Here is a 17,107-nt window from a genome sequence, read left to right as displayed (position 1 = left end):
TCCCACTTCATGTGTGTTTCAAAGTTTTCTTTCTGAGAACAAGGCTGCTGTATGAGGGGCCGTTTAGGAAATATTTCAGACTTTTGTTACACAAACACATGTGAAACACACACACATTCACATATGAAACTGACAAGCATGCATTTATACTACTGAAAACTCGCACACACACACATATGAAACACTCACACAGATACATGTGAAATGGATGCACACACACATATGAAGTGCTCACACAGATACAGGTGAAAAGGTCTCTTATGTAACAAACAAAAATTAAACTGTGTTAAAGGCCCATAAAAAGTAAAGTGAATGTCATTGTGATACACATCAGCACAGCACACGGTGCACACGGTGAAATGTGTCCTCTAAATGTAACCATCACACTTGGTGAGCAGTGGGCAGCTATGACAGGTGCCCGGGGAGCAGTATGTGGTGACGGTGCTTTGCTCAGTGGCACCTTGGCGGATCGGGATTCGAAAATGGGATTCGTAACTGCTAGGCCACCACTGCTCCATGAGCTAAGTGAAATGCCTCTCGGATATAGTGAAATGAGTTCCGGATAGCGTGAAAAGTTAAATTTTTGTTTGTTACATAAGAGTACATCCACTGTATCTGAGTGAGGGTTTCATATGTGTGTGTGCATCCATTTCACATGTATCTGTGTGAGCATTTCATATGTGTGTGTGCGTGTTTTTAATCTGTTTCTGTGTCATATGTGTGTGTGCGAGTTTTCAGTAGTATAAATGCATGCTTGTCAGTTTCATATGTGAATGTGTGTGTGTTTCCCATGTGTTTGTGTTACAAAAGTCTGAAATATTTCCTAAACGGCCCCTCATACTGCCGAGTTCCATGCCACGCCGCATCAAACACCTACTGGGGCGCTGTACTCAGATCAGGTAGCTACATTCACTACCGGCACTATTTTTTAATGAGAACAGAAAGTCCCAGAGCAACGTCATTATTATATAATCAATTATGTTCTGCAATGCATCAATGCAATATCATCCAAGTCTGCATCACAATGCAGATTTCAACACCCCTAGTGCATATCAAAGGTAGATTATGTTTTGTGCAGTATTATCAAGTGTTGTTATCATTAGCTTGCCCAGGTGGTCAGTCAGTGATAGCAGCGGCCTTTTGATCCAAACCTTGTACCTTTCTCTTAATCTTGTACCTTGTACCTTTCTCTTAATCTTCCATTTTCACCTTTTCACCATCAAGTGTCAAATTGTCACCATCAAATTGTCATTGTCAAACACTGCAGCACAGCACACGATGCTCTGATTTTAATACATCACCCTTCTCAGTGGCACCTTGGCGGTTCGGGACTTGAAGCGGCAACCCTTCTGATTAAGGGTCCGTTACCTGACTCGCTAGGCCAACCACTATTCTCAGTAACTATCTTTTACAGGCTTATTAGAACATATACACGCCACAGAGGCTCTGTTACAAGCAACCTCATCTACCCCATATTGGCCCCAAAATATACTTTTGTGATAGGTGGACTCTGGAACTGCCAGTGTGCTGTTCATCTCTTCCCTTACTATTTTCCACTCCCTGGACTTCACATATCTGACCACCACTTTTATGTCCTTCACCCTCACTCTACCTCAATTCAATTAAAATTTGAATTTTTTATTTGTCACATACACAGTCATACATGATATGATATGCAGTGAAATGCTTTTGCGACTGCTATAGACCTCAATATTGCAAATATTGCAAGTATTCAAGTGAACCAATTTTATGACATAGTTATGTCCTATGTAGTGTTGTTGTTGAGAGTTTATAGCCTGCGGGTATATGGCAGGATCCAAGACTGACCGCCATCCATCATTCATTCGACATAACCATTCGACACTGTCAATTCACAGCTTGACTCTGACCTGCTGCATTATCTGAATCTCCAATGCAACTTCACCACTAACCTCTGAAACATTTACTTTTTACAAAGCAAAACTAGAAACCACTGCCCACAACCCTCAAAAACTCCACAACATATGCTCATCTCTTTTGAACCCTACAACTCCCACTGCTCCATCGGAAGCCAGTTCATTGTTGTTTAATGAGGGCCAGGACCAAACAATGTGATAGTATGACTGAACACAGAGTACTGTGAGTATAAGAGTTAATGACGGTATTTTGTTCAGTGGCACCTCAGTGGCACCTTGGCAGATCTGGATTCGGACTGACAACCTTGTGATTACGGGGCCGCTTCCTTACTAACCACTTTACGATCATGGCGACACCAAAAATTCAATAAAACTGTGAGAAACACCCCAGTAAAATACATTTACGTTTGTGTTCACAACGTGAAAAAATGTGGAAAAGTTAAAGGGGTATAAATACTTTTGCAAAGTTCTGTAGTTTACAGTTTCATTATCAGAAATGATGATGTTTGCTGCATTACTTTAGGTGGCAAAATTTCAGTACATTTTTAAAAATAACATAACATTGCAAACATAACATTGCCTTACACAAAACCTAAACACTCAAGATGTGAGTCAGAGTTCAAACATGTGCTTACACCATTTTTGTGGAGTTGCCTGTTTAAGAATGAGGGTGTGACTCCCAACAAAGAAAACAGGTTAGACAGAAAATGTGAAAGGTTTCCACTCTGTTATGGGTAGCATCTGAAAACTGAAGGTGAATGAAATATACAGGTGAGTGGTTACATGCTTTTGATGGTACTATAGAAAATGTAGCATATTTTTTGTAGTTCTGCAGTCTGTTACATGTAGTGAACAGCTAAAAATGGTAGAGTTTCAGTCATGCGCAGAGTTTACTGTTAATGGCAGATTGTGGAATTGAGCTGTCATAATTAGCTACGTTTTATAGTATTTACTCACGCCCCTGGAATAGAAGCAAGATGTTCTCGAAAATAAACCTTTCTAACTGTTTTATTTCCTCCCAGGCCACACCACCAGAAATGTATTTTCCTGCCTTTGTTTTGGTAACTGGTAAATATATATTTCAGCACAAGTACTATACATGTGACATTATTTTACAGGATATAATGTATAAATGTGAGGGATGAAAGTTTTTAATTATTTTAGTAGAGCGACATGCACAAGTTAAATAAGACTGAGGTATGGAGCATATCTAGTTTGGGTTGTTTGGGTATATTCTTGCCTTTGTGTTGTGTTTGTTATCTTTGTACATGCTAAATTTATCCATCAATTCATCCTTTCCTATATCAAGATGTATTCCTCCTTACATTGCAGCACTGCTGAGGGGTGCTTGGTCTCAGTCTCCGGTACCAGTCCAGTTCACCACTTCACCAGTTCTGGCCAAATCTGGAGTTGCTGTGGTTCTATCGGTACAGACAATTTCTGATGTGCTGTACATGACATGGATGACTGCATCAGGAAAAGATGTGGGCCTGTGGAGCACCAATGGGGCAGTTGTCAACTCAGATTACCAGGGCCGTTTCACTCTCAGTGCCACACAGCTCCAGATCAGTGTTGTACAGCTCCGCGATGCTGGAAATTACACAGTCACTGTTGTTCCCCAAGACACAACAGGCTACAGCCAAAATTCACGGTCTGTGGAGCTGAATGTATTTGGTGAGTTAGAATGGTGTGTGGGAGGGAGCTTTTCAATTGCAAACTTTGAAACACTCATGAATCTTGTCAGTATGATTTCCTTTTTTGTGACAGAAAAGTTTTGCTTCTGGGGTCACCTGTTAAATCGGAAACAAAAGGAAGTCAGAAACTCCTCATGCTATGCTGTGTTTTTGTTCCTGATTCCATGCATCAAAACAGCAATAACTGGTGGCAGGGGCAAAAACAAAAAAAAGCCCACTCATTGCATGGCATTGGGCCCCTAAACTTCACAGTAATATATGATGTCGCATCATGACTTGTGTAATTTTAATTGTAAAAGTATAATTAGATTTGTCTCTGGTCCGCTGTAAAAAAAAAATGCCTTTCAAACAACCACAACACCATTTTTTAAAACAGCATTGGTGTTAAGCATTTTGAACATGCCCTCAATGCCATTTTTACGCCATCAAGTGTCACCCATTACAGTGTAAAATATGCCGTTTTTTTTTATTCTAATCGTCTTTGCCCTGTGCAGTTGACAACCAATAAAGTCAAACTATCAGGATGCAATCAGCACAGATTTCATACGCTGTGAATAATTGCACCATTAGTACAATACTTGTATTTTTATGTGTGGGTAGCCTGAACAAAGGGATACACATGTTTTTTGTTTTGTTCCCCTCAACAAATCAGTAGGTAGACAATATAATGGCTTATTGTTTTGGTACATTAAGTCCTTATCTGTGATTCGTGACGTCCACTAGGTGGCAATATCTGATGGATAGAGGCTGTACAGTATTTCATACATGCATTTTTCATTCCTTTGAACCTGTATGGAAAAAAAGATATAACACAATAGTGGACATTTTAGACCTCCCTCTAATCATCTCAGGAAAACAACAACATTTATTTCTTAGATAGCCCAAAAACACATATAGTATGTCTCAATGGGCCTTGACAGACCCTGCAGTTGACAACCCCTGTCACAATTGGGTGCAGCTGGAGACACACCTGTGACCAGTCTGCATGACAGCAGGGCGGTTTTAGGAGCTTCTGAGCAGCCATTTTATGTAGACTTTGCAAACCATATGTAGTGGTGTTTTCAGTTCTGGTAATCACCACACCCCTGTGGGTTAGTTTTTGTTCTCTCCTTTGTTTCCATTGTTTTTGGCCCTCACACCATTTTCTTTTTTTGGGTGTTAATAAATCTTGTTTCTCTGCGTTTCATTCCCCCGTCAGCTTGCGGACGTGACAAAAGATGTGTCTTTATTGACACTGAGTTCTGAACATTAGCAGGAAGGCTGTAGTTAATTCTCACTAACAGTAAGAGCCCTGAGGCTTGTGAGTGTAAATATTGTGTACAGTAGTACTCTGTTAACATGTCACTTAGGTAATTAGCAGCCAGTCTATTTAATAAAGTGAAGAGATTGTCACATGTGATACACAGCAGCACAGCACGTGATGCACACAGTAAAATTTATCCTCTGCATTTAACCCATCACCCTAAGTGAACAGTGGGCAGCCATGACAGGCGCCCGGGGAACAGTGTGTGGGGACGGTGCTTTGCTCAGTGGCACCTCAGTGGCACCTTGGCGGATCGGGATTCGAACCGGCGACCTTCTGATTACGGGGACGCTTCCATAACCGTTAGGCCACCACTGCCCAACATATTTTGAGCTTTGTATCTTAATAAAATGTTATGGTCAATGAGAAATACAGCGGTAGCCAATGCAGTGAGGACAGAATCGGTGTGATGTCGGGCTTCCAATAAAGAGAGCATTGCAGAAAGTTTATCTTAGATTTTTGCAGAGGTGAAAGAAAGCAGTCTTACATATGTCTTACAGATGTCTTTCTCAAAAGACAAATCTCTGTTTATTGTGATTCCCAGATCTTTGGCGATTACATATGGTGGTGGGAGTGCCATCAGTGTGGACTGAGGGATTGGATAGGTTTCTTTTGCCAGTTTTAGGTCTAGGCAAAGACAGGCCATCCGGAAATATACAGTGCATCTGGAAAGTATTCACAGCCCATCACTTTTTCTACATTTTTTATGTTAGTCTTATTCCAAAATGGGTTAAATTAATTTTTCCCCTCAGAATTCTACACGCAACACAACACGAAAAAAGTTTGCAAGGTGCACACAACAAAATGTGTCCTCTACACTTAAACCATCACTTTAGTGAGCAGTGGGCAGACGTGAAAGGCGCTTGGGGAGCAGTGTGTGGGGACACATCTGCTAGGCCACCACTGCCTCTAATTGGAGTCCACCTGTGGGAATAAACTGTTGATTGGACCTGATTTGGAAAGGAATACATCTGTCTATATAAGAACACACAGATGGAAGCCACTCCTTAGTAAAAGGCACATGACAGCTTGTCTGAAGTTTGCCAGAAGGAACCTCAAGGACTCTCAGACCACGAAAATTTAAACTCTCTTGTCTTTGTTATGAATGACAGGTGTCACATCACTAGGCCAGTACCATCCCTACAGTGAACCATGGTGGTGGCAGCATCATGCTGTGGAGATGTTATTTAGCGGCAGGAACTGGGAGACTACTCAGGATTGAGAAAGAGGGCTGCAGCAATGTTCAATCATCCTGGATGAAAACCTGCTCTAGTGTGCTCTTGAACTCAAGAGCCAAACACACGCAAAATGTGGCTTCAGGCGACAACAAATTGTGGAAAAACGAATGAGCTGTGCATATTTTCCAGATGCACAGTATAGGCTATTCTACTTACTACCACATGTATGTAAAATGTATTTTACATGTATGTAAAAGTTTAGGATACTGGGCAACATTCTCTAACAGTTGTTGTTGTTGTCATTGTTTGTGTCAAACTAATTGTGCATTTGTTATATTAGCCTGGTAGTAGCCTAGTGGATAAGACACTCGCCTATGAACCAGAAGACCCAGATTCAAACCCCACTTACTACCAATGTGTCCCTGAGCAAGACTTGAAGTGTGCTTGAAGTGAAATGCAGAGCATAATTGTTGCGGTCAACAACATTTTCAAATATTACAAATATATTGGTTCTTCTGTTGAGTTTTGTCCAGATACAATACTGGTATTTTCTGATTGGCTGTGTTGGGCTTTTCTTTTTTTTTTACTCAGTAACAATGGAGCGAAGTAAAATGCTTGGCTAAAAATGTAATTGAGTAAAAGTAAAATGACTAATTTCAAAAACAACAAATTATTCACAAAAACTACTAAATTACAGTAATGTGAGTAAATGTAATTCATCGTGGGAGACAGCGAACCGTGAAAAGATTTAATGGTTCTTAAGAAACAATGAATTAATTCCTGAAAAAAATCTATTTGGGATGAATAAAGTGTCTATCTATGATTAAACATTAATAACAAGGATTTGTATTTTTCCTCAGATGCTGTTGCCGGTGTGAGCATCACTGTGCCTTCTGTGGTCATAGAGGGTAAAAACATGACTTTGCTTTGCAGCTGGACTGCAGGTACACAAACCACCATTTCCTGGGGAAAAGGCACGTCAGCACTCCCCTCCGACCCTCGGCTCACTGTTTCTGGCAACGCACTGGTGATTAGCTCAGCAAGAAGGACTGATGCTGGCGAGTACACATGCACCGTGAGCAACCCCATTAGTGCCCAGACCGCCAGGGCTAACATCACAGTGTACTGTGAGTGTACCTTGTGTCTCATACTTCATTCTAAATGCATCATGTGTCCTCGAGAAAACGGATCTGAAGAGCATATAATTAACAACCATACAACAATAATTTTGTATGCCCTTTTTAACTATGTACATCCTGAACTGTGACCAAATTCACTCTAGGAAGCCACGCTTTGCTTAGTATTTTCATCTTTATTGTGCGCATATATTTCAGTATAACGTTGCCATGTTGCGTTTTCAATCTCATGAGCCATTTTGCTGAGGAAGGATCACACAGTTGTTTCATCGGTCAGACTTCCTTTTGTTGTTCTATTCTTCAACGCCAGGAACTACATCTGTTGTTGAGGAAAAAAATATGTTCATTCTCTAAGTGCCGTGTCCATCATGCGCAGTCATGCACAGATATAGAGTGCAACCACAAATCAAATTCAGACGGAAGATACTAAATGTAATTTCCGGTTAACAACTGTTAACAAAAACAACTTTGGTACATTATGTATATTTACAACACCCCCTTTTGCTCTCATCATCTAAAGTAGGGTATTTCTTAATTTCCAAATAGCCATCCTAAATTTGACCATCCTTATATTTGTTACAGATTTGTATGTCTGAAACCACGTCCTCTGTCAGGAAGTAAATTTGGTAAATTTTCTCCCCACTTAAAATGTTATTTCACATCGTGGGAGACAGCGGTTTGGACCTCTGCCTGATAACTGGATTTTTACTTTGGCCCTACAGTTGTTCTCTTTATTTTCTATGCCATATAGCAATTGTTGTAGATACAGTTGTGGCCAAAATGACACAAATACTGCTTCCTTTTTTATTATGGCAATTTGCATATATTCCAGAATGTTATGAACAGTGATCAGATGAAGTCCCACTTTAACATGAAATTGAATCCCCCATTCATTTCCACTGCATTTCAGCCCTGCCACACAAGGACTTGTTGAACTCAATTCAGTGATCCTATCATTAACACATGTGTTGACAAGCACAAGGCTGGATATCTTTCTATCATGCTGATTGAGTTAGATTAGAAGACTGGATGCTTTAAAAGGAGGGTGATGCTTGAAATCATTGTTCCTCTGTTAGCATGGTTAGAATGGCCTGCAAAGAAGGGCAGCAAAAACGGCACTTATCTCCAAGAAAAACATCAAGGACAGACAGGGATTGCACTGCTGAGGGGTAAAGTCTCTGATGAAGCCTCTTTCTAATTACTGATCCATTGGTTTCGAATTCCATCCTTGTTGCCAATGGTGGCCTAGCGGTTAAGGAAGCACCCCCGTAATCAGAAGGTTGCCGGTGCAAATCTCGATCTGCCAAGGTGCCACTAAGGAAAACACTGTCCCCACACACTGCACCCAGGGAGCAGTCAATAATTAATTGACAATACTTTGTCAATAAAAGCCTCTGAAACTTATAAAATACTTACATTACACTACAGAAACAACTGACAAAAAGATCTAAAAACACACACTTCAGGATATTGTTTTAGAACAAGGCCCTGCAATTTGTCAAATTAACAGCCAAGAGTGGCACTGTCAACCTGTGAAGCTGAATACACATGACAGATGAGAGCATCTAATCCAACATGCCACAAGACACAAAAGAGGAAGAACAGAGGTACAAGGTACAAAAGCATGCAGTGTATGCAATGTGAAAGATCAGGAGGTAGAAGCATAACAAACAGATTCAGGGTGGTGGCAGGGTACACCACGAGGTAAGCCATGGCAGAATCAGGATCTCCTTCGTCAGCTGGGTTTTCAGAGGAAATCCTGGGAACTCTGAGGCCCACCCTTCACCAGTTCATGTCAGAGGAATGTCCACCAGTTCTGTCCCTCTCTCCTCTGCTCTCACTGTGTGTTCAGACCCAAGAGACCATCCTTACTGCAGACAAGGAAGAGAGAGGAAAAGAGATAAAGGTTGAAGGTAGAGAAGGAGAGCTGTTACTGTTGTATATTTATTTTTTTGTCTTCTTTTTTAGTTTGATTTAGTTTGATTTTTTGTTTAATTTTCTTTGTATATGAAAAGTGAGGGGATTGTCATTGTAATGCACAATAAGCGGTGCACACAACAAAATGTGTCTCATCACTCTTAGTGACCCATGAAATGCCCTGGGGAGAAGTGTCTGGGGAGTAGTGCAGTTTGGGATTTGAACCCACAACCCTTTGATTATGAGTCCACTTCCTTACCCACTAGGCATCCACTACCATTATATAATCCTCAAATGGACACTGACAAATCATGCTAAAATGCGTTAAAGAAAAAATACTATGCAAAGTGTGGCCTCTTTATCTCATTTTCAAAAAATTGACATTTACAATAGAATGAAGGATGTTTCTACCTCTGTAGATGGTCCAGACACCCCAACTCTGACCAAGCAGTCCACAGCAGAATGTGTGGGAGGAGGGGATGCTGTGGTGGGTCAGAGTGTAATTATCACCTGCATCTCCAGCTCACTCCCACCTGCCGTTCTATCATGGCAAAAGGATAATAGTCCCATTGCCATCAGCCAGACGAACAGTGGTGTGCTGACTGTGCAGGTTTTATCATCCAATCAGAGTGGGCAATACATCTGCAAAGCGCGGAACTCAGTCACAGGAGGTACATCACAGCAAGAGATCCATCTGGCTGTAGTGGGTCAGTCAGGAGCTTGACTCATCTTTTTACCATCATATTTTTCTCTTGTTGAAATTAGTTATGATAGATTAGCACCGATAACTGTCTAATGAATTAAGATGGGTCAACCAAGTAAACTTTGCACATTCATTTATAAACCTTTAATTTTGCTCTATTTTATTGTAATATGGCCATATTTTGACCCATTAATTTTCAATGACTAAACAGTCTTGAGTTTTCATATTTTCTGATCTCTCCATTTCTGTCTTTGTTGCTGTCATCTGTCTCAGCTGTTTGTCTGAGTGGAGGTGCTGTGGCCGGGATTGTAATCGCCTGTTTCATTGCTCTTGTCATTATCATCATTGTCATCATATTGCTAGTGCGCCAGAGGAATGGTAGGAAACCCGTGAAAGAAACCTTGACTAGTTTCCTGAGTTTGAAAAAAGGATGACAGATTTTTTATGTGCACAGCATTACAATTTTTAGAAGGGTGGAACAACGAGCCACATACAATTATTTATGAACCTAAATAAATATGGTGAATTCATAATTCTGACAAGTAAGTGTGGGCAAATTAAGTTGTGTACATACACATTGTCCAGTCCATAGCTGGACATCCATTTGCACACATGGGAAACATTACATTCATTTGATTATTGTACTCAAGTTTCAGGACAATGGCAGAAAAAATCAGAAGAATCTGTTTATCTGTTAAAATATATGAAGTTTGAATATGGTGTTAAAGATGGATATGTACAATGCATAAAGGACAATCCAAAACTACATTTCAAATGACATTTGTAGTGCCATATATGTATATGCATAAAGGACGTAAAGGCAGTAATTGAAACTGAAATGCTTGGAGAACTGGGGCAGGTGTGGGTAGATGCTGGCCTGCAGCATTGGCCTTTTGTGGAAGGAGAGCATTGGTGGGGGGGGGAGATGGTTGCATTTACATTTGGCCGTGAACCTGTGGAGATGTCTGAGACTGGTTGTTGGTTGTGACGGGCAAATGTGGTATGGCTGGTTTGTTCCTGAACAGCAATTTTACTTAGGTGGGTTATGGAGTTATTTCCAGCCTTTGAAATTTGCCTTTGTTCTGGCCTTTTCTGTGTGTTTGCTAGCTGAACAGGTTGCAATGCATGTGACAACTTTGGGGGCTGATTACACTGGGTTACAAAAACAATTTTTTGTGAGTTGTCTAACATATTTCTGACCCACAGAACTCGAAGATGGCATCAGTAGATCAGGTCAGGTTTTTCAGCTAAGTTGATTTTATAGTAGTGCGATTTTCTGTCTCGAAAAATTTTAATTTACCATAAAATTAACTTTATATATGCAAATTGTATGTTCAATCATCACTGTTCAAAACTTGGGGCTTAAATTTCCTTTTCCTTGAAGTTCTGGAATGTTCAGCAGCAGGGATGTCTCTAGTCAGATTCTAGTCAGTAGTCCGCCATCATTACTGCATCCCACCGACCTTGGTACCTGTTCTCCATCTCCTTCATCTCCTGATGGAAACGCTCGCCCTGTTCATCACTCATAGGTCCAAGATTTTCCGAAAACCGATCCATATGTGAGTAAAAGTAATGCATTTTGATGCTTATGTTGCATCCAAGGTTCCTGAAAGCAGTCAACATATTCGTGACAAGTTCCACGTAGTTAGGGGCCTTATTGTTGCCCAGAAAGTTTTTCACAACCATAACAAAAGCTTCCACGCTTCCAGCTCCACTTCGTTCATTGACTTTTCGAACTGAGGATCTGTGATGAGCTGATGGATTTGAGGACCGTCAAAGATGCCAGCCTTTAACTTCTTAATGGTCAATCCTGGAAAAGCCTGGCACAAGTAAATGAAGCAGCCACCAGCTTTGTCCAATGCTTTGGTGAACTGCTTAATCAAGTTTGATGTGCAGTGGTGGGAAGAGTATCTTATCTCTGTCCACCAGAGGGTTGTTGATGACGATCTCTGCTCTGACACCAAATCTGTCTGAGAGTAAGTTTTTGTTCTTTAATCTGGATGCTAATAGTTCGGCAGATGATTTTGACAAGCTGAGATCACAAACTAGATCATTAAGCTCCATTTGAGAGAAAAGCTTTGGCACACCGCTTTCGTCAACCACATATTCTTCTTCATTTTCTTCAACTTTGGAAGAGTCTACGTCGCTAATTACAGGAAGTTCTCCAAAGACAAGTATTGGGATTTGATCGCAATGAGCTACAGGATGACGTGCCGATTCGATTTCTGTTTATCCCAGACACATCAATAGCGCAAAAGTAGCAATCAGTCTCATGGTTTCTCGGCTCCCTCCAGACCATGGGCATTCCAAACTTCAGACAACTCTTATGACCCTTGGTCCACTGACGCAGAAACTCAGTGCAGTTTTTGCATACCATGTGTGGTGCCCAAGCTTTGTCTTGGTCACCTAGTGCCATACTGAAATAAGCAAGGTATGCACACTTTACGAAACTTGTGATTGGTTTCCTGTTATGAACAAGAGTGTATTCGCCGCAAATGTAACAGAAGACATCAGGCTAGATCTTCTTAATGATGCCATCTCATTAACTTTGAAACTCTAAATAACAATATTTGTAATATGCAGCAACTAAATTTTAAGTATAGGCCTATAAAAAACTGGCTTCCGGTAGCTGCTCGCATTGAGTTCAAATCCTTGATGCTTGCCTACAGGGCTGTAAATGGAACTGCACCATCCTACATCAACACAATACTACCTAGCTACACCTGCACGCTCTCTCAGATCTGCAAACAAAAGGAGACTAAAAATTCCTTCTTCACGGGGTCTCCAAGTCCAATCATCTCTGTTCTCCGTTGTTGTCCCTGGCTGGTGGAACAACCTGCCCTCCTCCACACGACTAGCCGAGACTATCACCGCTTTTAAGAAGCAGGTGAAACCCTCTTGTTCAAAAAATATTACAGACAAATCTAACACTTACACACGCACATGCGTACACATTGCACAAACAATACAAAAATGTATAAATACATTATAATTTTTCTTCGTCTAGCACCTAACAATCTCTGAGCATGCTCTTCACTGACAAGTCTGAGCCTTATCAGGGCTCTTAGTTTGTAAACTCAATATTCTATAGAAATCGAACGAGAATTGCTGGTGACTTCCTCTTGTAAGTCGCTTTGGATAAAAGCGTCTGTTAAATAAAGTAAAGTAAAGTAAAGTAAATGAGAAACACACACGCATGCACACAATGTAGTTTACGTAATGCTTTGCATGGCATCAGTTTATCTAATTTTGACAATAGATCAAAAAGTTGACCTGGTAGCGCAAAACCAATGTGATTTTTGGATTTAGCACATTAAAAGTATCCTAGATCAGCTATAAAAAGTTAGACCTTTTTTTCACTGTTGACCAGTGTTATTGAGAAGGTTGATGCTGGTGTGTGTAGCTTGAGGTGTTGTTATACAAAGAAAATAAAAGCACTAATAATTTATTGAATCTGTTATGGTGTGTGTGTGTGTGTGTGTGTACATACACAAATGGAATACAACAATGATGGGGCTGTGTTGATGGTGTCAGGTGCACCTCTTTCCCCAAACCTAAGTATAGAAAAATTGAGTATAGAATCATGTTTCACATCTGGTATGATATATCTAAACTTACATTATAGTATACATAAATGGTGCACAAATGTCATTTAAAATATAGTTTTGCATATCCGCGGTTGGATTGTCCTTTATTTGTCCTTTATGGATTGTACATTTTATTAAATGACTCAGATATTAAGGTAAAAAAAAGGTAAAAATGTATTTTCTTTTTTTCTTTGCAGTGTGTCAAAGACTTACAGCAGAGCAAAGCAAGGTAAAAAGTGTCTCTTTTGATGTTTATGTGGCACACATTTTGTGCATTTTGTTATAATGAAAAATTGTATATCTATTTGAGTAATAAGTGGATGGACCTGTCTGTTTCATTGTCAGAAACGCTAGGATTTGTATACTTTGCTATTGACCAAAATGTTGTGTTTATACATAGCATATCCTGATCCTACTTCCAGTCCACAACAGATACTGGTAGATTTATGTTTTATTGCCTGCTTTTTAGAGTCCTATTTCTGACTTCTGTAATGCCTCCATATTTAAAAAAATCTTGTGAAATTTCCGTTTCATTTGGAATAAAAGAGGACGATCTATGTATTTTTAAAGCTTCAAAATCCACCTGGCTCCATCTAGAATGTCCTTATTTGGCATGAAATACATAGGGTATGGTTTCATCTATTTATTTAAACCAATCTATCTATTTATTTATTTATTTATTTCAGATACTTCCTCCTCCAGTTGAGGCCTGTAGACAGAATGCCATTGAGGTGGCATTAAATGAAACAAACAATTGCCAGCCCAACAATCTGACTACAAACAGACAATCACTTACACAGAACAAAAACTATGTGCTCCAGCAGAGAGGACTTCATAACAGCATAACACAACTACAAAACACTGTCAATGGTACTATCTTTAGTAGGCAAGGAAATAATTTATTTACTCTTAATGACACTCAAAACTCCCCTTCATTCGCTGACCAGCCAAATCCAAACATCCTCATACAGACTGGACATTCACATTTTGGTGCCATGCCTCCCACAGTCCACGTCAACCTTAACCCAGTTCCATACAATGCCCAGCAGAATAGCAGCATGCAACCTCAGACTGTGCACTTGAACCTGAACACCTACCCACCAGGCACAAGCCAACAAAATTTCACTGCTCAGCATCAAAACTACATGACACTCAATGCACTGTCAAATCCTAATCCAAATTTTCACCAAAACAATCTCATTCAGACAGAATGCTCACATGTTTACCCTCAATTTCATACTGAAGTCACACAATCGGGAGGTCCGTGGGGTAATAACTCTTTCACAAATGAGCAGCAACTCCAGGGTGGGGTTGCTTTGGCCCAGCTGGAACGTCACAATGCTAACATACAGCCTCACTCAGATCCTCTAGTCACACAATCTCTCAATCCAGGGACCATCACATATCCCTCCAAATCCCCTGAGCCCACACCCGACAACATCTTATGCCACCAGCAGAGGCCCTGGGACCTTTTACATGGTACTCCAGCATACCCCGGCCCCCATAGGGATCGTGTTGTAGATGACAGTAGCACTGAATCCCAGTCTTCTAACTGGGAACCCAGATTGTCTCAAGAAAATCATTTGCCTCATATGAATAACAAGAGAGGTATATTGAGACATGCCAGTTATAGAAACAAATTGCATCCTGTTGATGTTGATTTAAATCTCAGATCTCAGTTACATACCCAGAGGGAACGCCAGGCTGCTCACAACCTTCAGGTGATATCAAACCATAATACCAGCCTTCAGACAAATCAAATGCTGAGTGGAGCCCCTCTAACTATAGCACCACAGCCTAGCATGGCCCAAACCATGCTGCGGGCAACACCTCAAGCTACACACATCAGCATCAACCATCTCAATAATCAGCCCCCAAAGTTGTCACATGCATTACAACCTGTTCAGCTAGCAAACACACAGAGAAGGCCAGAACAAAGTAAAATTGCTGTTCAGGAACATACCAGCCATACCACATTTGCCCGTCACAACCAACAGACTCTGCCGAACAACCAGTCTCAGACATCTCCACAGGTTCAAGGCCAAATAGAAATGCAACCACCACCCCCCCACACCAATGCACTCCTTCCACGAAAGGCCAATGCTGCAGGCCAGCATCCACCCACACCTCCCCCAGTTCTCCAAGCATTTCAGTTTCAATTACTCCCCCGGGAACGCATACAGCAGCCACGGGCCAATGCAGTCAGAGTGCCAAAACACACAAGGCAGGGACACAGAATACATGCCATCCATAGGGACATTAGGCACAGGCACGCAGTGCTAGGAAATCTGCATATGCATGCCCATTTACACAGGCATGCTAATGGACAGAGGCTACAACCATTGCACAGGACACAGGTACATTATCATTTTACTTTATGGTTTCATTCATTGTATTAGTTTCTAATCCAAAAATGTGAAACACTGCAGCACAGCACATGGTGCACACAATCTCTGCTCTGCTTTTAACCAATCACCCTTAAGTGAGCAATAGGCAGCCATGAAAGGCACCCAGGGAGCAGTGTGTGGGGACGGTGCTTTCGCTCAGTGGCAGCTCAGTGGCACCTTAGGATTCAAACCGACAACCTTCTGATTATGGGGGTGCTTCCTTAATCATTAGGCTACCACTGCCCCTAATGTTTCTTTTAAAGAATTGAGTCCGTGTCAGCCCAGCTGGCAGGCAAATAATTTAATCATTTAAATTATCTGAAACAAGCACTATTTCAGTTACAGAAATGGATTGAAATGGTACATAATTTTAGTACATTTTGCTTCTGTTTAAATTATCCACCTTTCTGAACAAAGCTAGATGATTTTTTACGTTCAGTGGGTACTCTGCTCAACTGGGTGAAGAAAATTTTATTTTTTTTTTTCAGAACCTGAAATGTGAAATCTTGTTGTTTTCATACTATGTTACAAATTAATTGCTCTGAGTCAATATTCAGTTCCAGTCAATATAGAAACTACCGTTCTCCAGAACAGTAAATGAATGAAATTATTAATTAATTAACACAAGAAAATGCAATAATTAAAAAAAGAGAAACAGTTTCTGTGTATTTTTGTACTTACTGTTTTTTTCTATGTTCTACAGCTTCACGGAGCCAGACAAAGACCCTAAAGCAGAAGTGTGTAGTGTGCAACATAAATGAAAAAAGTGAAGGTTTACCCATCAATAGTGAAGTAAAAGTGAAGAGATTGTCATACACAGCACAGCACATGGTGCACATAACACAATGTGTCATCTGCTTTTAACCCATCACTCTTAGCAGTGGGCAGCCATGACAGGAGCCCAGGGAGCAGTGTGTGGGGACAGTGCTTTGCTCAGTGGCACCTCAGTGGTATCTTGGCGGATCGGAATTCGAAACGGCAATCTTCTGATTACGGGACCGCTTCCTTAACCGCTAGGCCACCACTGCCACCGGTATAATACAGAATGTGATTGCAGTTCTGAAGTTACAGTGCTGTAACTTCACCACAACTTTACTGGACCAGTTTTTTGTTATATGAATTTACATATTTTATTGTACTATGCCAGGGAAAGACTTATTTGAATTGAATACGTTTTATAAATGTAAATGTTATAAGATGCATGAGCTGAATTAAAGAACAGGTTACCAGTTAATAATCTGAAAGATGCTTTACTGTATATGTTTATTTGATCAGTATCTGCTGAGTATGCACCAATCCATGGTGCA

The 17,107-nt window shown here is 40.7% G+C and overlaps 1 protein-coding gene across 1 annotated transcript; it reads left to right on the top strand.

The window, feature by feature from the left end:
- Window positions 1–836: 836 nt before the first annotated feature.
- On the top strand, window positions 837–16,677 carry LOC114788630 (uncharacterized). Its single transcript, XM_028977369.1, has 9 exons — window positions 837–899; window positions 2,918–2,963; window positions 3,228–3,569; window positions 6,931–7,197; window positions 9,543–9,830; window positions 10,100–10,204; window positions 13,611–13,642; window positions 14,100–15,770; window positions 16,504–16,677. The coding sequence occupies exons 2-9, from the start codon at window positions 2,933–2,935 to the stop codon at window positions 16,528–16,530; spliced, it is 2,763 nt and encodes a 920-aa protein (XP_028833202.1). The 5' UTR covers window positions 837–899; window positions 2,918–2,932; the 3' UTR covers window positions 16,531–16,677.
- Window positions 16,678–17,107: the final 430 nt, after the last annotated feature.

This window comes from Denticeps clupeoides, chromosome 4, assembly GCF_900700375.1.
Source record: "Denticeps clupeoides chromosome 4, fDenClu1.1, whole genome shotgun sequence".
NCBI classification, from domain to species: Eukaryota; Metazoa; Chordata; class Actinopteri; order Clupeiformes; family Denticipitidae; genus Denticeps; species Denticeps clupeoides.
This window is presented reverse-complemented; position numbering and strand designations above follow the sequence as displayed.